A 21105-nucleotide genomic window follows, 5' to 3' on the forward strand; every position below is an offset into this window, starting at 1 on the left:
CAGATGAGGTTACTGAGATTGACAATTGACCGGGATCACACAACTCAAAAATGTCTAAAGCAAAATTTGAACTCAAGTATTCCTGACTCCAGGTCCAATGCTCTATCCATTGCTCTATTTAAAGTGCTATGAAAAACATAAAACTGATATATATGGGCAACTAGGTGGCGCAGTGAATAGAGCACAGACCCTGGAGTCAGGAGATCCTGAGTTCAAATCTGGCCTCAGACACTTGACACTTACTAGCTGTGTGACCTTGGGCAAGTCACTTAATCCCAACTGCCTTGTGGCTTTCCTCGCCCCCCCCCCAACCCCAGAAGTGTTATGTAAATGTTAAACATTATTATAAATACTAAGATACCTTCAATGTGAGAACTTGTCAAATAAAAAAGACCTTGGCCTGTTTATTTCAAGAGCTAAACTCTGGCATTCAGCCTAGACTTGGTGTCATTCACTAATCCATGACGGATTATTTTCTAATAGGATGAGAGCTACAAGTCTTATTACTTTTTACAGCTTCTACAATCTGCATCTCTTTTACTAGTTCAATTTATCTCATCTAGGAACACTTTTCTATTTCTCTGCATTTCTTCCTTTAGTGACCTGGCATGAATTCTATTTTCTAAAAAAACTGTCACTTGCCTTTCAGATCTCTCTACAATTCTGGCTTAACCAATTAGAAAATAATATGGACACTAATACATAGCTGGTAGAACTCTCAACTATCCTAGAAAATAATTTAGAATTATACAGTTACCAAACCATTCATATCCTCTTAACCCAGAAAACTCTACTACTGGGAAAATACCTCAAAGTCAATAGCAGAAAGAAAGGGACTACATATAATAAGCTATTCAAAGCAGCACTTTGTGTATATATACATATATTTCTGTGTGTGTGTGTGTGTGTATGACAAAGTATGTTCCCACTGTTTAGGGAAGATTGTACAAATTATGGCATATGAATGTAATGGCATATTACCATTAGAAACAATGAATATAAGAAATTCATATAAAACAAAAGGTTTGTATTAATTGATGGATAATGAAGAAAGTACAGAACCAGAACAATATATATGTAATGAATATACTAATGTAAATCAAAACACAAAGATATCAATATTTTGATGAAATATGAGACACAAGGGTCCCTGGAGTCAGGAAGACCTGAGTTCAAACTCGGCCTCAGACACTTGACACACTTACTAGCCGTGTAATCTTGGGCAAGTCACTTAACCCCAATTGCCCTCCAAAAAGCAAAAAGAAATATGAGACACAGAGGCTCCCTACCCCATCCTCACCTACCATGATGAGTAGAAGCCATGTAAGGGTAGATAAGTCACATAAGCTCTCAGTGCTCTCATGTCAGTGGTTTCAAAAGCTTTCAAAAGTGGTTTCAAATAGGGGCTGCTAACCATATCTGCCTGTGAGTGGCATACTGATTCAGTCTTAAAGTCTTAGTCTTAAAATGCAAAATGATCTAAATTTCATTGTATTTTTATTTATTTTGTTAAATACCTTTTAATTACATTTTAATCTAGTTTAAACCATACTCTGGAGTAATGTGGGTCACATGTGAGGCATGCTAAGAGTTGACACCTCTTCTCTAGGCAACTCTTTAAGACTATAAATTGCAGAGAAGGGGATGCCATGCATCACAGGTCTAGCACCAGAATCTATCCCTATACCTAGGAGAGGTAGCATGGTGTAAAAGGTAAGAGTCCTAGAGTCCATAGGGCCTGAGATAAAATTCCATTTCTGACATTCATGTGCGGCCACAAGAGAGCCATTTCAGTTCTCTGAGTCTCTGTTTCCTATTTGTAAAATGAAGGGGCTGTATTAGAAGTCTCAAGGTCCCTTCTAGCTCTAAATCTAAGATCCTATGTATTCAGACTAAGCATTCTCACAAACTGGTTCCAAAGCGCAAATAATGAAACAAAATCAAGAATTTTAGTAGGATGGGACTGCAGTGGGACCTCCACAATTGCCTCAACCACCGGATATCCAGCATCTGCTAAAGTGGCTCCAGGGAGGGGAATCCACTACCCAGATGGCTCACACCATTTCTGGAGACTCCTGATTGTCAGGAAGCTTTCCTAAGAGACTTCCCTTCTCTTGCTAGAAAGGTGGTAAATTATGGGAACAGTATGTTCTCTTGTCTGTCAGAGGTGGTCACTGTCCAAGTTGATTTTTGGTTATGAGGAAGAAACTCTATGGGAAAGGGCCAGAAGGGTTCAGTGGGAAGTGACTATGGCCAAAAAAAAAAAAAAAAAAGAGGCAGAAAGTATCAATAAAACGTATAGAAAAGAACAAAATAAAGACCACATGAAGGCAGGATGAAGAAGTTTATGATAAGGCATGCCCATATCGCATATGTTCTTACTGTGAGCCTAGTCAAACATAACACAGAGAATGTCCTGTCCCAGAAAAAAAGACAACCCCTATACTACTAATCCATCAACACTATTTACACTGATCTCATTGTACTTGTATTTCTCAAAGTACATTCACACACACTGTTTCATTCTGATATGGTTAATGAATGGTCAAAGTTTATCACTCCTTTTTAGATAACCAGACTTTGCTAGGTTTGTGGGTAAATGTTTTCTTTTGAGAGTGCACATTCAGCTCTGGTTTCACAAAGGACTCCATAGCAGCTAGCCAAAATCATCAGAGAAGAAACTGTAAATGTACACATTCTTTTAAGTGAAAACCTCTTGTTACTGGCAAATTTGGGACATGTCTTCTTCCCCACCCCTTTTTTACTTTTGTATTGTTTTTTAAAATTTTGAGTTTCAAATTCTCTCTCTCCCTCCATCCCGTTCCTGCACCTTGAGAAGGTAAGCAATATGATATAGATCATACATATTCAGTTAAGAAGCATGTTTTCTAATTGAAAAAAGAAAAGCATTACTGATCTTGTCAGAGTAAACTATTTATTTTATTTTATTTTTTGCTTTTTGGAGGGGGGGAGGTAGGGCCATTGGGGTTAAGTGACTTGCCCAACATCACACAGCTAGTTTTTATGTTAAGTGTCTGAGGCCGGATTTGAACTCAGGTCCTCCTTACTCCAGAGCTGGTGCTCTATTCACTGAGCCACCTAGCCACCCCTACAGCTGCTATTTTTACTGGAATGGATATGCCTGCTACTAAAATGTGTAAGTAGATTGCTTTTTCCTCAGATTTCTTTTCACTGAGGCAGTGGTAGAAATCAAAGGGTTCCTAGGACCTATGAATTGAAATGAATAGAAAAGGCATGCTACTATTCAATCTTCCCTAACAATCATGGCACAAGGAAAGTGCTATGTCCAAGTTATACTCTAATTAAGGTAATTAGGATCATAGATTTAGAGCTAAGAAAGATCTCTAAAGTCAAATACTCCAAACCTTTCATTTTACAGATGAGAAACTAAGGCCAAGAAGTTCAGTGCCTTGTACAATGTCACCAAAGTCACAAAGGGCAGAGCTGAGACTTGAACTCAGGTCCTCTAACTACAAATTCAGCATGCATTCCTTTGTTCCATAGCGGGCACTCTCCCTGTCATCTTTAAGTGAGAAAAAGCACTGAAAAAACTATTTTTAAAAATCTACATCATAATTGTTTTTAACCCCCTCCCCCAACCCAAGAGAAATTTTACTTAGGACATGAAATCAATTCTTTACTAATTTTAAAAAATAATAATTTACTATATTAATGTGACAATCACATATTTAACTATCCTGTACTTTATGCTGAAACTAGAGAACGGTGGTGTCTATAACATCTCATTAAGTCTACAAAGTCTCTGACTAAACTACCAAAGGTATAAAAACCATACTAAGGTTCTCAGGCAACGTAAATTGGATGTGTTCAGCAAAGAGTGGTTCTTATTAAACTGTCTTGTTTAAACTTAACTTAATTGTGTCATCAGGCTGGCAATATTACCATTCATTCTTAATAAAATCAACAAGAAGATCAAATGACTGGAAACTAAAATAGCAATAGAAGGTATCGTCATAAAAGATGTATGATGAAAAAAAAGAACCCAGCATCAAATTCAGTAGGCACATTTGGACAAGTCTAAGGGAGGCAACTGAAGCATTTACATATTGTCTGCAATGTAGTTTGCTGATACAAATGGAAAAGATAAAAATTTTGTGCCTTATTTTCCCAATTTCTACATGCTTCTCTTACGTAGGCAGAAGAAAAAGCAGTGGCATACTGACCAGCCGGAGCAGGGGAGAAGAGATTTAGAAAAGGAAAAATTATTTACTGAATCCAGGCAAATTTTATTTTGTGCCACAAAATTCACAATTATTCCATATTAAAATAGATAATCCTACCTGTGCTTTTTGATGCCGTTGGACAGGGAGTCTCCACCACCACAATCCTTTTCTTCAGACATTCTGCTTTTTCTATTGTTCAAATGCTCTCTCCTCTCTTCAAATGAACGTGCTGTTACTGTTTCCAATCTACTTATGGACTGTTCGGACTCCGAATCTGTAGGAGAGCAGGTGCATGTTAATGACTAGATCTTTGATGCTAGACTTCAAGAAACAGCAGATACCTCCTTCAATGAACCAAGCTCTGAAACTTTAGTAGACCACTTTGTCCTTCAGACAGCTTGTGAGCTTCCCCTACAGGGATTTCAGAGAATCTATACAGAGTATATAAAAGTTGACATTCTGCAAGGCATTAAATTTTGCTTGAATTTATAGAATGGTAAAAGATAAGAAATTCATTCTAATAATTAATTATGTCCCAAATGCAAAGACTCATAATCAATCTTAGTTATATCGATCTATATGAAATCCAAGTTCTCATAAAATGTATATTTAAAGAGGTTTGATACTTTTTAAAAGATTATTTTATACTTCAGACACTTAACATTTACTAGCCCCGTAAATAAGTAAGACCTTGGGCAAGTCACTTAACCCCAACTGTCCTGCCTTCTCCCCTCCAAAAAAGAAAAAAAAATTATTTTATGTGATATAAGAAAATAACCCTTAGCAAAAATCCAATAAAAGATACATATTTGTTGGTTTTCTCCATTATGTATACCGAGTACCACTAGTTACTTTCTATATGCTTTGTAGTGACTTACTTGTGGACATACCAGATTCCCTCAGGAGATCTAAAATTCCTAGAAGGGAGGGACTATTTTATTTTTGTCTTTCTATGCCCAGATAGTAAAGCACTTAGTAAATATTTGATAAATTATTTCATACCTACTCTTTACAAATGAAGAAACTGAAAAAAGGTTCAGTGACTTAACTAAAGTTACTCACTCAGTTCATAAATAACAAGGGGGAGATATTTGGATGAGTCCTTTATCCACTATACCTAGGCAGGGCAGTTTTTCTGAATTTCCATATTATCAACTTATAAAATTGAGATAACTAAGGTTTTGTTAGAATTAAAGTAAATTTATGAAATGATCACCCTAGGATATCTCTAGCTAACCTCTCAATACTAAGAAAGCACTAAAATGCACTCAAGTGGATTTCTTAATCAACAAATCCATTCTTAACTCCTTAGTAAAAAAAAAAAAAGGAATTTTCTGGTACACTCTTTCTTCTCCCTTATTATTTTTATTCTTTCAAAATAATAAAGCATTCACAGTGTCTTATTTTAGCACTATAATCTAGCAAAAAAAATAATTAGTAGCTGGACAATAGTACATGTATGTTTTGAGCCTAAACCTCTTAAATGATCTTATCATTTGCAGAAAGACTATTTTAAGGACATAATAATCCATGTTGTTTCCTTTCCCATTGTTTTTCCACTGATATGACCTTTCCCCCTTCAGATCTCACACAGCACTGTTTTGTAACTCCCTCACACATCTATAGTGTATTATTTTCTATTATAATATTCTTCATTTCTTAACCCCCTACGTTAGAAGGCAGTGTCCACAGCTTCTCGAAACCAGAAATATCAAACTTCTGAGTGCTAGGGGAAACTGGATTAAAATGTAACTGAGAAATGTTTAATAAAAGAAAAATACAACACAGAAAATATTAATTTATGAGCTTATTTTTCTCTTTTTTTTTGGAGGGGGGGAAGATAGGGCTATTGGAGTTAAGTGATTTGACCAAGGTCACACGTAAGTGGTTAAGTGTCTGAAGCCGCATTAGAACTCAGGTCCTCCTGACTCCAGGGCTGGTGCTCTATTTACTGTGCCGCCTAGCCGCCCCTAATTTATGAGTTTCTAAGTCAATATGCAGCCTGAAGTTTCTATTTGAGTTTGATACTACTTTCTAAATAATCTCTGTAAGTACCCAAGTACTCTGCCCTGTGTGTTCACCACAGTAAGTATATAATGAATATTTTGAGATAAATACCTTAAGGTCTAACAATGAATATGTTTATTTACCTCCAAAAATGAATTTGTTTTTTATATAGTCTTTGACAAAGACATAGCTCCATCTAATAAGAGATTTAAGAGTATTTCTGCATCATCATCAATGAAAAATTGCATGCTAGTGATAACAATTTTAAAGGCAATCAGAAATTTGTCCTCAAAATAACTAAAAAAAAGAAGATTCCAAAAGAAAAAGAAAGGAATGGATGGTATTCTCCCCAGAAGAGACATGACCAAGACAAATCAGCATACTGACCTATCTGGCAACTTTCTCACCTCTGTAAAATCTTTGTGAGAATCAAAAAGTTTGAATTCCTAAGAATCAAAAGTTTCTTCAACGAAAGCATGAGTTGGCAACAGGTGGTTTTCACAGCCAATTCTGTACAGCAGGTAGAATCTATGTAATCATGAGTGACAGGCACCGAAAACATAAAATCTAGTTGTGTTTACAATTTGCTCAATTTTAAAGACATTTTTAACTTTGTAAAATAAAAATCATTATTGAAGCCTGTTCTCAGGTAAGGTGTCTCTTACTTATACGTGAAAATTATACAAGATTTTTAAAGATATAACAATGGTGCTTTCTTTTTTTAAAATCTTATTTTTTCCCAATTACATATAAAAACAATTTTAACTTTTTTTTTTTGGAGGAGGGAAGGCAATTGGGGTTAAGTTACTTGCCAAAGTCACACAGCTAGTCAAGTATCAAGTGTCTTAAGACTGGGTTTAAACTCAGCTCCTTCTGACTTCAGGGTTAGTGCTCTATTCACCTGGCCACCTATCTGTCCCCAATTTTAACTTTTTTTTTTCCTTCAAATTTTGAGTTACAAATTCTCTTTTTCCTTCCCTTCTCCCCCACTGAGAAGGTGAGCAATTTGATATAGCTTACACATGTGTAGTCATGCAAAAACATTAACATGAAAGTCATGCTGTGAAAGATATAAAAAAATGAACAAAAATAAAGAAAAAGTATCTTTGCTCTGCATTCAGGCTCTATCAGTTCTTATTTGAAGATGGATATCCTGATCTCTCCTCTTTTTTACTCTGTCCCTCCTCATAAGAGTTTTGCTTCGGGCTTTTACCTCCCCCAAAATGGCCTCTTCTATCAGCTCCTCCCTGCCCTCCACCATTGTCTTCCTTCTGTTCCTACTTTCCTATATGGTAATATAGATTTCTACACCCAAATGAGTGTATTTATTATTTCCTTTTTGAGTCAATTCTGATGATAGCAAGGTTCATGTGCTTCCCCTACCCACTTTCCCTTCCACCTCTCCCTTTCCTTTTCTCCCAGGATCTTCTTCTATCTCATCTATTGATTTTATTTTTTTAGATAATCATACCACCATATCCAATTCACACCTCTATGTTCTACATATACTCCTTCCAACTGCTCTAATAATGAGTAAGTTTTTATAAGTTACAAGAATCATCTCCCCATGTAGGAATGTAAACAGTTTGACCTTATTAAAGTCCCTTAGGATTTCTCTTCTCCTATTTACCTTTTTAAGCTTCTTTTACATCTTGTATTTCAAAGTCAATCTGGTCTTTTCATCAGGAATACTTGAAAGTCTTCTATTTCATGGAATATTCACTTTTTCCTCTGACAGTTTATACTCAGTTTTGATGGGTATGTTATTTATTCTTGGTTGTAATCCTAGGTCTTTTGCCCTCTGGAATATCACATTCCAAGCCCTCTGACCTTTAAATGAAAAAGCTACTAAATCCTCTATTATCCTGACTGTGGCTAATACTTGAACTGTTCCTTCTTGGTTATTTTCTCCTTGATCTGAGAGTTCTAGTATTTGGCTACAATATTCCAAGGAGCTTTCGTTTTGGGATCACTTTGGGGAGGTGATCAGTGGATTCTTTCCATTTCTATTTTACCCTCTGGTTCTAGAATATCACGGCAGTTGTCCTTGATAATTTCTTGAAAGATGATGTCTAAGCTCTTTTTCTTTAATTTTTTTTTAGTTTACATCATTCATTTCCACAAGATTTTGAGTTACAAATTTTCTCCCCATTTTTCCCCTACCCACCATCCCAAAACAGTGATCCCACTGAACATCTCCTCCCCCAATCTTCTTTCTCCTATGTCTTCTCCCATCCCCCCTCTGACTTTCCAGTAGGGCATGGTGGATCTCTATGACCCAGTGCCTCTAAGTCTTATTTCCTAGTTACATGTAAAATAATAATAATAATTATATATATATATATATATATATTTAAACATTTTATTTTAAACCTTTGAATTCCAGATTCCTTCCCTCCCTCCTTTGTCACCCATCCTGAGTGGGAAGACAAGCAATTAAACACAGGCTGTACATGTGTAGCCATGCAAAATATTTGCATAGTGGATATATTGTGAAAGACTGACTATATTTCTCTCCATCCCATCCCACCCCCGACTTGTTCTATTCTCTACTTTGATCCTGTCCCTTTTCAAAAGTGGGTGCTTCCAACTTCCCTCCCCCCCAGCATGCCCTCCCTTCCATCATCCCCCTTCTCATCCCCTTCTCCCCTACTCTCCTGTAGGGTGAGATACCCTATTTAGTGTGTATGTCATTCCCTACCTAAGCCAAATTCATTGAGAATAGGGTTGACCCATTCCCTCTTGCCTTTCTGTTCTTGCCCGCCATTGTAACAGTTTTCCCTTGACTCTTCTCTATGAGATAATTTCCCCCATTCTATCTTTCTCCATCTCCTCTCATTATATTCCTCTCTCACCTCTTAATTTGACCTTTTAAGTATCATCCCTTCCTATTCAACTGGCCCTGTACCCTCTGTCTATGTATACCTGTACACATATATACACATTCTCACATATGCATTCATATGCCCATATACCCTCCTATATAGGCATATATATATGTGTATATATATAAATACATTTCTATTACCTTCAACAATTCTCATACTGAGAAAAGTTTCATAAGTTACAATTATTGTTTTTATGTGTATGAATGTAAGTAGTTCAACTTTGATAAGTTCCTTATGATTTCTTTTCCCTGTTTACCCTCTCATGCTTCTCTTGCTTCTTGTAATTGAATGTCAGATTTCCTATTCAACTCTGGTTTTTTCATCAGGAATGCTTGAAAGTCCTCTATTTCATTGAATGATCATATTTTCCCCTGAAACATGATACTCAGTTTTGCTGGGTAGGTGATTCTTGGTTTTAATCCCAGCTCCTTTGACCTCCGGTATATCATATTCTAAGCCCTTCAATCCCTCAGTGTAGATGCTGACAGATCCTGGGTTATCCTGATTGTGTGTCCACAACATTCATATTGTTTCTTCCTGGCTGCTTGTAATATTCTCTCCTCAATCTAGGAATTCCAGAACCTGGCTATAATATTCCTAGGAGTTTTCTTTTTGGGACCTTTTTTAGGAGGTGATCGGTGGATTCTTTCAACCTCTATTTTGCCCTCTGGTTCTAAAACATCAGGGCAATTTTCCTTGAGAATTTCCTGAAGAATTATTTCTAGGTTCTTTTTTTGATCATGGCTTTCAGGTAGTCCAATAATTTTTAAATTCTCTCTCCTGGATCTATTTTCCAGGTCAGTGATTTTTTCAATGAGATATTTCACATTGTCTTCTATTTTTACACTTATTTGGATCTGTTTAATAATATCTTGATTTCTCAGAAAGTCACTAGCTTCCATTTGCTCCAATCTAATTCTGAAGGAATGATTCTCTTCAGTGAGCTTTTGAGATTCTTTTTCCATCTGGCAAATTTGGCTTTTTAAGGCATTCTCCTCATTGCCTTTTTGAGGTTCTTTTGCCATTTGAGTTAGTCTATTTTTTAAGATGTTATTTTCTTCAGTCAAGTTGTTGACTCTCATTTTATAATTTTCTTGCATCATTCTCATTTCTCTTCCCAATTTTTCCTCCATTTCTCTTATTTGGTTTTCAAAATCCTTCTTAAGCTCCTCTGTGGCCTGTAAGCAGCTTATTCTTTTCTTGGAAGCTTCTGATGCAGGAGTTCTGACTTTGCTGACTTCCTCCTATTCCATGCTTTGATCCTTTTTGTCCCCCAAAAAAGGAGTCTAAATTTGGATTACTGTGCTTGCCTTGCTTCCCTCGTTTGCTCATGTTGCCACTCAATTACTTGACTTTTGAGCTTTTTGCCACAGTAGAACTCTGCTACAAGAAGGGGGAGTTTTGTCCCAATTGCTGGGGTTTTCTCAGCTGCTGGATCTATTAGTTGCGTGCCTTCTCAGAAGCCTCCCCACGCTCTGGCAAACTGGTCACGCACTCCAGAACTTCCACCTTAAACCACAATCCAGACCCAAGTAGGTTAAAGCAAGAGTGCTTACCCCTCAGACTGGTTGCTTGGTCACTTTGCAATCTGTAGGCCAGGAGCTGAAACAGCCATGTGGCTGTGGCTGCACAGCTGCAGCACCTCAGCAGCTTCTCCCTCCAGGGGATTAAAGGCTGACCATAATCCCAAATTCCCATATATATACATAAAAATAATTTCAATAGTACTTGAAAATAATGCTAAAAATCATTGCATTTTCAATGAACTTTGAAATGAAAATATCACAGTGAATAAAATATTTAGTAAACACTATGGCAATATTAAAATATCAAGGGTAATCACACAAAGCTCATGCTAATACCTGAATTAACTCTGTTTTCTTCATTCACTGGAAATATTTGAAATGTGTGACCCCAAGCTAATGTCAAATATTTGCTCCAGCATGAAAGATACAGATATATGGACAGGCTTCCAAATTGCCTGAACACAAAAAATGGAAAAATGTAATTACTTAGGATGACTACAGAGGAGGAAAAAAATTGCACACTATTTTAAATTTATTATAAACCGAAAAGGACAAGCACAGAAAAGACTGTCAAGAGACTGTAATAACAGTCTAGTGAGAAAGTAACTAAAGACTGAAACACACTCTTGTTGAAAGACAACAAAAAAAGAAGGGTTAAGAGAAAAATTTCAAGTAAATACTCTCCAAACAAGGGTCAAGGTCAAAACTAGTTGCATATAACAGTAGAGCTTAGGAAATAACTTAAAGTTACTAATTCCCATGAAACTAAATCTATGAAGCTAGATGAATAAAGAGAAGCACAGAAACATCTATATGATGTGATGTATAGTAAAGTAAGCAGAGTCAAAGAAAAAAAAAAGACATGGTAATTACAACAATGTAAATGGAAAGAATGAACACCCAAAAATCAAAAGTGATATGACAAAATTATAAAGATCAAGCAAGACTTGAATGAAGAGAAATGAGAAGACATCCCTAACCTACACCCTTGCTAGAGATAAGAGATTAACAGCTGTTATACATTGAAAAAGTCTGAAAGTGGCAGCTAGGTGGTGCAGTGAATAGAGCACCAGCCCTGGAGTCAGGAGGACCTGAGTTCAAATCTGACCTCAGACACTTAACACTTACTAGCCATTAGGGGTAGCTAGGTGGCACAGTGAATAGAGCACCAACCCTGGAGTCAGGAGAACCCAAGTTCAAATACAGCCTCAGACATTTAACACAAAAACTACCCCTGTGACCTTGGGCAAGTCACTTAACCCAATTGCCCTGACCCCCCCCCCAAAAAAGTCTGAAAATATGTGCAATGTATCCATCAGCTGCACTGACTTTCCTCCTTCCCCGAAAAAAAAACCTTTAAAAAAACTAACATGCTTTTCAAAGGTTAAAAAAATTACAGAATACACATGATGGTTCCAACCAGATAGTAATGATCTTCAGCACTCAGTCTATACATATGAAAGTTTCCCACATGCTCCATTTTGGACTACTAAATTCAGGATTTGCAATCTGTTCTGTTGAAATTCTTGGCCCATAAAGTTTTCTGTGAAGCATACAGATAAATTCATTACACTAGGGAACAATTCTAGATTACACTAACAAGTAGTCAGTCAAACAGCAAGTATTTATTAAGCTAGCTCGATACTGTGCCCAACACTAAGAGATACAAAGAAAGGCAAAGAATAATACCAACCACCAAGGAGAATTCATTCTAATGAAGACAATATGTAAATAACTAGGTACCAACACATGTAGAGTTAAAGAGATGAAGGTACTAATGGTTGGGAGAACAGGGAAGTGCCTCCTGTAGAAGGTGGGATTTGAGTTGAGTCTTGAGGGAAGCCAGGGAAACTAAGAGGTGAGGGTTCAAAGCCAGGGCATTCAAGCCTGGAAGACAGCCAGCATAAAAGCAGGGAGGTGAAAGAAGCAGGGCCATGTTGATGAACAGCAGGAGTGCAGTGTAAGGAAGGAGGGAAAGTGTGAGGAAGGGGCCATGTCATGCAGAGTTCAAATGCAAACAGGAGTTTCTATTTGAGCTTAGAAGTCACAGACAGTCATGGAACCAGGGTTCAGGAAGGCAGCTTTCCATGGAATACTTAGTCAATGGAGAGAATGAATGGAATGGGAGAGACTTGAAGCTCAGAGATACATTAGGAAATGACTTCAATAGATGGAGGGAAGTGATAAGAGTATGAGCCAGAGTGGCAGCTGTGTGACTGGAGAGCACAGGACAAACACGGAAGATTCCATGAAGAGAGAAATGACAAGATTTGTCAATGGTCTGCAGTGAAGAGTTGAGGATGTGAACCTGGGTGACTGGAAGCATAGCAATATTCTTAACAGTAACGGGGAACTCTGAAAGAGAAACGTTTTTGATGAGACAGAATAATCATCATGGGGGTTCAGTAAACATTTGTTCAACAAACTTAAAACATAACATCAGGAACAGGGGATAAAGCAAAATCTGTGAAGTGCTACTCAAATTCACTTGTAACGCTAGTAAATAATGAGATAGGCAGTAAAAATATAGAAACTAAGTTCCTTTTATTTACTTGTATCCTTCTAGAGAACACAGTATAATACCATGAATATAGATGGTACTCAATAGTATTTTCCTATCTATGTTAGTAGAGCAGTACAACAAGTAAAAGGGTACTTATAATACTTATAATCATGACCTCAAGAAATTTAGAAAGTACTTGAAGACATAATTCACTTTACTTCATTATTAAATGCATGCTACAAACAAACAACAAAACATGTAAAGCACTTTTCTAGGTCCTGGGAATACAAGACGAAAATAACAGTCCCTCTTCTTAAGGACCATACATTATGACACGGAGTAAAAAACCATTCACAAATAAGTTTGATGGAAGACATAATTTAATACAGCAAAGGAAAGATCTGAAATGCTATAAAAAGATCTGAGAAGAGACAAATCATTTTCAACTAGGAGAAATCATGAAGGGCTTCACAGAAAAGGGGTACCTTATCTGAACCTTGAAGGAAATGAGAGGTTTCAAAAGCTAGAGATGAAAATTAAACGCATTTTAGTGTAGGATCGACAATCTACATGAAGGCTGAGATTCAGAAGATGGACAAGAAAAGAAAATGGTAATTCATTTTGACTGTTAGACTCATGAAGAAGAATATAAAATAAGGTTAGAAAATTGGGCTTACTGCAAGATGGGACAGTCATACAGGAGTCAGAAACCTGTGTCCTTGAGGCCACATGTGGCCTTCTAGGTCCTCAAGTGCGGCCCTTTGACTTATTCCAAACTTCACAGAACAAACACAAGTTCCTCACCCCTGGTACAGTCTTAAATGGCAAAATCTGTTTATCATATTATAGACAAGGAGGAGTTACTGAAAGTTTCTAAGCATAAGAATAATGTGATCAGATTCATATACTAGAGAGACAATTTGGGAGCTATATGAAGGTTGGAGTGATAAGGTGTAAACACATGAAAAAGTTAAATAGTAATGAAGTAGCAAGACACCACAAGAAGAGAGGAGATGCCACAAGGCACAGCATTTATAAAATGATAGTTCTAGCACTGGAATGGATCATAGAGGTCATGTAATCCAAAACTCTTGTTTTAAAGACAAAGAAATTTGGGGCAATTTGGTGTCACAGTGAATAGAGCATGGCCCTGGAGTCAGGAGGACCTGAGTTCAAATCCACTCTCAGATATTTAACACTTACTAGCCATGTGACCTTGGGCAAATCACTTAACCCCAACTGCCCTGACTGCCCCCTCCAAAAAGCAAAAGAATAACATTTAATTAAAAAAAAAAGACAAAGAAATTCAGACCCAGAGAGGTTAAGTCATTTGTCAAAGGTCATGTAGGTAGGGGTTGTTAACCTTTCTTGTTTCAGGGACCCCTTGGCGGTCTGGAAAAGCCTAAGAGTCTCTTCTCAGAATAGTTATTTTAAGTACATACAACAAAATATATAAGATCTAAAGAGAAAAGTTATATTGAAATAATCAATTAAAAAAATCATGGATTACAGATTAAGAAACCCTGACATAGAGGAAAATGTCTAGCAGGATGTTCAAAACTCTGTCCTTGATCCTGTCCTGTTCAACACATTTATCAACGACCAGAAAGCAAAGTTGGCATACTTATCAAAACTAGGGAGGATAATGTAAAAGATGACAAAGTGATTTTCTAAAGAGATCCTGAAAAGCCAAAACATTTGACTGAATATTTTGAGATGAAATTTATTAGGAATAAAGGAATAAAAAATAATATTACTTTAAGAAAGCTCTAAGATCTCATAGCCAAGATACATGGGGAATTAATTCAAATTTGTTAAGAAAAGCCATTCCTCTACTGATAAAAAGTCAAAGGATACAAAAAAGAGAAGAAATGCAAATTCTCAACAAACATGAAGTTCCCGAAATCTTCTTTCTCTATTTTGCTATGTGGAATGCCCATTTTGTCTGGTGTTTTAAGTTCAAAATAAAAACAATTTTAAAAATACCTGTTCCCCTCTGCAAGTTCTAAACCTGATACAGGCATGTCTAAACAAAGACCATCTGTTAAGATCTGATGAGTTTCAGTGAGCGAAAACAGAAGGAGTCAATAGTGTGATGTCAGACAAAAAGCTAACGAAATCTTAGGCTATGTTAATAAAGTCATGTTGTCCAGAATTACAGAGATGATAGTTCTGCTGCAGAACTCTGAACTTGAATACTCATCTTCAATTTTCAGTGCTACATTTAAAAAATACAGTATGGGGCAACTAGGTGGCACAGTCCATAGAGCACCAGCCCTGGAGTGAGGAGGACCTAAGTTCAAATCTGGCCTCAGACACTTAACACTTACTAGCCGTGTGACCTTGGGTAAGTCACTTAACACCAATTGCCCTGCATTTCCCCTTCCAAAAAGAATCTCCCCACAAAAAAAATACAACATAGAAGTCTTGTCATTTCTACCTCCACAGGGCATCTCTTAGATATGTCCCACTTTATCTATTCATCCTAATTCAGGTCCTTGGTAATCTTTCACCTGCATTACTGCAATTGCTTTGTGATTGGTCACCCTACCTCAATACTCTTCTCAATTTCAATTTTATTAATCTCTCCTTTTGTCTTCAATATTTCTAATTTAATATTTAATTGGGGATTTTGAATTTGTTCTTTTTCTATGTTTTTTAATTGCATGCCCAATTCGTTGAGCTCCCTTTTCTCTAATTTAATCACATATGCACTCAGGGATATAAAACTTCCCCTAAGAACTGCCTTTAATGCATCCCACAGATTTTGGTATGTTGTCTCATTATTATCATTCTCTTGAATGAAATTACCGATTGTTTCTATAATTTCTTGTTTGACCCACTCATTCTTTAGGATTAAATTGTTTAATTTCCAATTAGTTTTTAGTCTGTCTTTCCCTGGCCCTTTATTGGATATTAATTTTTATTGCATCATGATCTGAGAAGGATGCATTTAATATTTCTGCCTTACTGCATAGAATTGTGAGGTTTTTATGCCCTAGAACATGGTCAATTTTTGAGTATGTGCCATGAATTACTGAGAAGAAAGTATATTCCTTTTTATCCCCATTCAGTTTTCTCCAGAGATCTATCATACCTATCCTCTCTAAAATCCTGTTCACCTCCTTAACTTCTTTCTTGTTTACTTTGAGGTTGGATTTATCAAGTTCAGAGAGGGGGAGATTAAGGTCTCCCACTAGTATAGTTTTGCTATCTATTTCTTCCTCTAATTCCATGAGCTTCTCCTCTAGGAATTTGGATGCTACACCACTTGGTGCATATATGTTAAGTAATGATATTGCTTCATTCTCAATGGTGCCTTTTAACAGGATATAGTTTCCTTCCTTATCTCTTTTAATTAGGTCAATTTTTGCTTTTGCTTTATCTGAGATAAGGATTGCTACTCCTGCTTTTTTTACTTTAGCTGAGGTATGATATATTTTATTCCAACCTTTTACCTTTACCTTGTGTGTATCCCTCTGTTTCAGATGTGTTTCTTGTAAACAGCATATTGTAGGATTATGATTTCTAATCCATTCTGCTATCCGTCTCCATTTTGTGGGAGAGTTCATTCCATTCACATTTACAGTTATGATTATCTGTTTCTTTCCCCCCATCCTATTCCTGCCCCTGTTAATGTTCATATTTTCCTTCCCTTCTCCCTTCCCCCCTTTTGACCACCGCCTCCCTCAGTGTTCCCTTTTTAGCCCCCCTCTGTTTTCCTCCCCTTTCCCCTTACTACTTCCCTCCCTACAAACCACTCCCACCCCCCTTTCATAATCCTTTCCCCCTCCTACTGCCTGTAGGCTATTGTTATACTTAATGAAGTATGCTATTTCTTCTTCACATCAAGAGTGACAGGAACAAATCTCATGTGAAACTCCTCTCCCTCCCCCTTTCCCTCTAAAATGATACTTTTTGCATTTCTTCTCCATAGAGTCCTATGCTTAACTGGTTGTTATTCCCTTCTTGTACCAGAACCAATGAGGAGAAAGCTCATATGCTTCCCAACTCCCTTTTTTTCCTTTGCTATACAGTTTTTATGCCTCTATGTGTGGCATAATTTACCCTTTTCCACTTCAACCATTCCCTTTCTTCCATTGCAGTCCCTTTGTAGCCCTTAAGATTTTTTTAAATCGTCATTTTGTGTATTTTATACTCATACCCTCTACTTGTCTATAACCAGTTTGCTCTTATCAAATAGCAGGTGTGTGTGTGTTCTCCTTGTTTACCTTTCTAAGTCACTGTTGCATCTCATAATTGGAGGTTGAATTTTCCATTGAGTTCGGGCTTTTTTATCAAGAAGGTCTGGAACTCTGTTATATCGTTGAATGACCATCTCTTTGCCGGAAGAATATGCTCAGTCTCACTGGGTATGTGATCCTTGGTTGTAACCCAAGCTCTTTTGCCTTCTGGAAAACTGTATTCCACTGCCTCCGATCTTTCAGTGCAGAGGCTGCCAAATCCTGTGCAATCCTCACTGTGGACCCTCAATATTTGAATTGTTTCTTTCTGGCCGCTTGAAAACTACTTTTATCTGGTAGTTCTGTAGTTTGGCCACAACATTTCAAGGACTTTTCAGTTTGGCATCTCTTTAAGCAGGTGTCCGGTGGATTCTCTCGATTTCTATTTTACCCTCAGGTTCTAGTATCTCAGGGCAGTTTTCCTTAACAAGCTCTTGGACAATGTTGTCCAGGCTCATTTTTTCATCATAATTTTCTGGTAGGCCTATGATTCTCAGATTATCTCTCCTGGATCTGTTTTCCAGGTCAGTTACTTTTTCTTTGAGGTATTTTACCTCTTTTTCTAATTTTTCATTCTTGTTGTTTTGCTTGGCTAATTCTTGGTTCCTCATAGAGTTATTTGTTTCCATTTGGTTAATTCTAGTTTTTAGCAAATCATTTTCCTTGGTTAATTTTTGAAGCTCCTTTTCCATATCATACACTTTTCTTTTTAGAGAGATGTTTTCCTCATTAAAATGTTTTTCTAATTCTGCTATTTTCGTTTTGAGAGAATTATTCATTTTGTCTTCTATCTCTCTCATTTTGTTTTCAAAGTTCCTTTTGATCTCATCTAGGAGAGCCTTCTGTGCTTGGGACCCATTCCCTGTTGAAGTTTCAGCTTTGGGTGTGGAGTCCACATTGTCTCCCTCTGAGGTTGGTTCCTCCCTCTGAGGGATAGTTGGACTCCAGAGTCTTTGTCTTTGTAGTCTGCTTTCTACCCATTTTGAGGCAGAGTCCTAGCCACGCCCTTCCTGTAGGATCCCAAGCCTTTACTGTAGAGGGTTTTGCCCTGGGGCAAGAGTTACTATGTTTTCAGGGTCAGAGGAGGCGTTTGGAGCAAGTGAGGTTTACTCTGTCATCCTAGTCTTTGAAGGTCCTGATATGGGCTTTTAAAAAAAATTTCTGGGCTATGAAGTGGTAGCCCCAGGAGTGTTTGCTGTCCAGGACAGGGGCCCCTGTATTTGCTTCTTACCTTGCTCTTTCCAGTCCCAGACCTTTGGTGATAGGCCTGGTAGTGGACCTTGTGGTTGGTGGGAAGATTTGCCCTCTGAGATGATCAGGCCCCTTCCAGGCCTGCCTCTGCCAGCCCTGCCGTACCTTCCCCCTCAATACTCTTCTCATTACAATCTTTCCTCCACACAACTGTCAAAGTAATTCTCCAATATTCAATAAACTCAATGTCATTCCTTACTCAAACTCTGGTATCTCCCTGTACCTCTAGAATAAAATATAACTTCCTCTGACATTTAAAGCTCTTCACAATATGGTCCCTTCCTATCTTTTCCATCTATTTGAAACTTCCTTCAAGTATATGACATAAGAATATCTGAGAACTGTTATTAGTTTTCCTATGCTGTACTATTAGATTTTATGGTAAATTATTCATGAACACTTAAACTAAAATAGCACTAAGAGGAAACACTAAGAAGTGAAAAATCATTAACGTTGCTAAAAACAACAAAAAAAAACCATTAAGAGTGAGCAGATAGTAATAAAAATCATGCATTAAGAATTTCAACATTCAAAAGTCACTAATTTTTCTGTAGCTTGTATGTGCATGCTTATATATTATTGTACACTTATTATATACTAAGAGGACATGAAGCTTTTGGATTTGAAATTTGGGGGAGGATAAATTACTAACATAAAATAATTGTTTAGAAATATTTTTATTAATCATTTTTTCTTGTCATACTTTTGCATTTTCTCCTCATAACTCTACAGAAAGAAATTTAGCTTCCTTATATATTAATAGTAAACCTTTCCTCCCGCTTCAGGGATATGCACATTCCTAACTAACTGATAAATTCGGCAGCAATATCACTGCCATGTTTCTAAGAATCATAGGATAAGTACAAAATGTCACACTTGCTAAATACTTTTTTTTTGGCTCTTTGGAGGGGAGAAGGCAGGGCAATTGGGGTTAAGTGACTTGCCTAAGGTCACACGGCTAGTAAATGTTAAGTGTGTGAGGCCACATTTGAACTCAGATCCTTCTGACTCCAGGGCTGGTGCTCTATTCACTGTGCCACCTAGCTGCCCCCAAATACTTTATTTTTAAGAATACAGACAATTTTCATTTTATATAAATTTGCATTACTTAAATTTAACTTTATGTAAAGATTTCTTAAAAGTAATCAGAATGCGGATTCTGAATGAGGATCTGATTAAGCTGGTAGCTGCAAAGACTGCAGAAGAAGAAAGGGAAGCTTCAAAACTCGAGGCCAAACCAAAAAGGTTCACCATGAAACAGTTGGCAGAAATATTTCATCATTTGAGTAAATTTTTTTTCTTGTATCATAAAGATGGATCTAAATCCTTCAAGATTTTTAAAAGTTCAGGGGCAGCCAGGTGGCTCAGCGAGTAAGAGCACCAGCCCCAGAGTCGGGATGACTCGGAGATCGAATCCCGGGCTCAGATACTCAGCACCACACCCAGAAATAACTGGCAGTGTAACCTTGAGCAAGTTACTTAACCCCGATTGCTTAAAAAAAAAAAAGATTTTTAAAAGTTCAAACACTACTTAGAATAATATTGCTTACTATCATTAGGTCTATGAGGGAGAAAAAAAGAGAACCACTGTCTAATATCTTCTCGACAGCATTGAGGGAACTGAGGTGATTAGAACGAGTGGTCAGTTATGGAGATTGAGTGAACCACATTCACTTTGTGACTCAATTCTAGAGCCAGCTCAGTTCCCTTTCTATTCAATTATGGGTCCAGTTCAATTTCTGTCTTATGAGAAAACTTTATTCAGTTGTGGAAGGTGGGAGAGGACATTGTTACACTGTTTGAACCTAAGCTCTGTGGCACTAGAAACCTGGACCACCTCTACCTACTGTTTAGAGATCCTTAACTAAGGACCTAGGTTATGCTGACCAGAAACCCAATAGATCTGAATACTAAGGCAAGGGGTTTTCTTACAATTATACATCTCAAACAATCCCTATGTCTTATCTGAAAACTGTTCCACCTGTACTGTTTAACCAGTTATTTTTTCTATATTCCTCCGATTGAATACAGATAGTTGAGGGGAATGGGATACCTCTTTTTCTGATTCCAGGGATCTGCATCTGTTCTCTCCCCTCTCCCAACCTGGAAAGTCCCTAATCTTTCCTCTAATTAGACATTAGATTACCTAGTTTTGTTTCCTGGTTAATAGTTTTCTTTTAATTAACTGGACTTATTTGATTGTTTTTAATGTATAAAAGTCTATTTCCCCCATATTCAAGGTCCAGTCCTAAATTGAGGAGGTCTGGTCCCAATTTTGTTATACAGTTAACATGCTCTGCTTAATATATATTCTCTGAACTTTGAACTTTTGTTTCCTCAATCATTTCATCTTTCACCCACTATAGCTTTATTTAGAAAGTTACACAGCCAACTACCAGTGATTAAGTCTTTGTGTAGTGAGTGGGTGTGGAAGGGGAATATATTGCACACTCATGTTAACTTTACTGTATAGAACTCTGC

General features: G+C 37.1%; 1 protein-coding gene across 8 annotated transcripts in view; it reads right to left on the bottom strand.

Moving 5' to 3' along the window:
• OSBPL1A (oxysterol binding protein like 1A) overlaps window positions 1–21105 on the bottom strand; it is a 359956-nt gene that overhangs the window by 98030 nt on the left and 240821 nt on the right. For all 8 annotated transcript variants that reach the window (XM_069099804.1, XM_069099806.1, XM_069099802.1 and 5 more), the window contains one exon: window positions 4323–4479. In XM_069099804.1, the coding sequence (XP_068955905.1) occupies window positions 4323–4479 (157 nt within the window). The remainder of the gene's footprint in view (window positions 1–4322; window positions 4480–21105) is intronic.

The sequence above is a fragment of the Petaurus breviceps genome, unplaced genomic scaffold (genome assembly GCF_028583685.1).
Source record: "Petaurus breviceps papuanus isolate PSGF00001 unplaced genomic scaffold, PetGlider_PUasm1.0 38, whole genome shotgun sequence".
NCBI classification, from domain to species: Eukaryota; Metazoa; Chordata; class Mammalia; order Diprotodontia; family Petauridae; genus Petaurus; species Petaurus breviceps.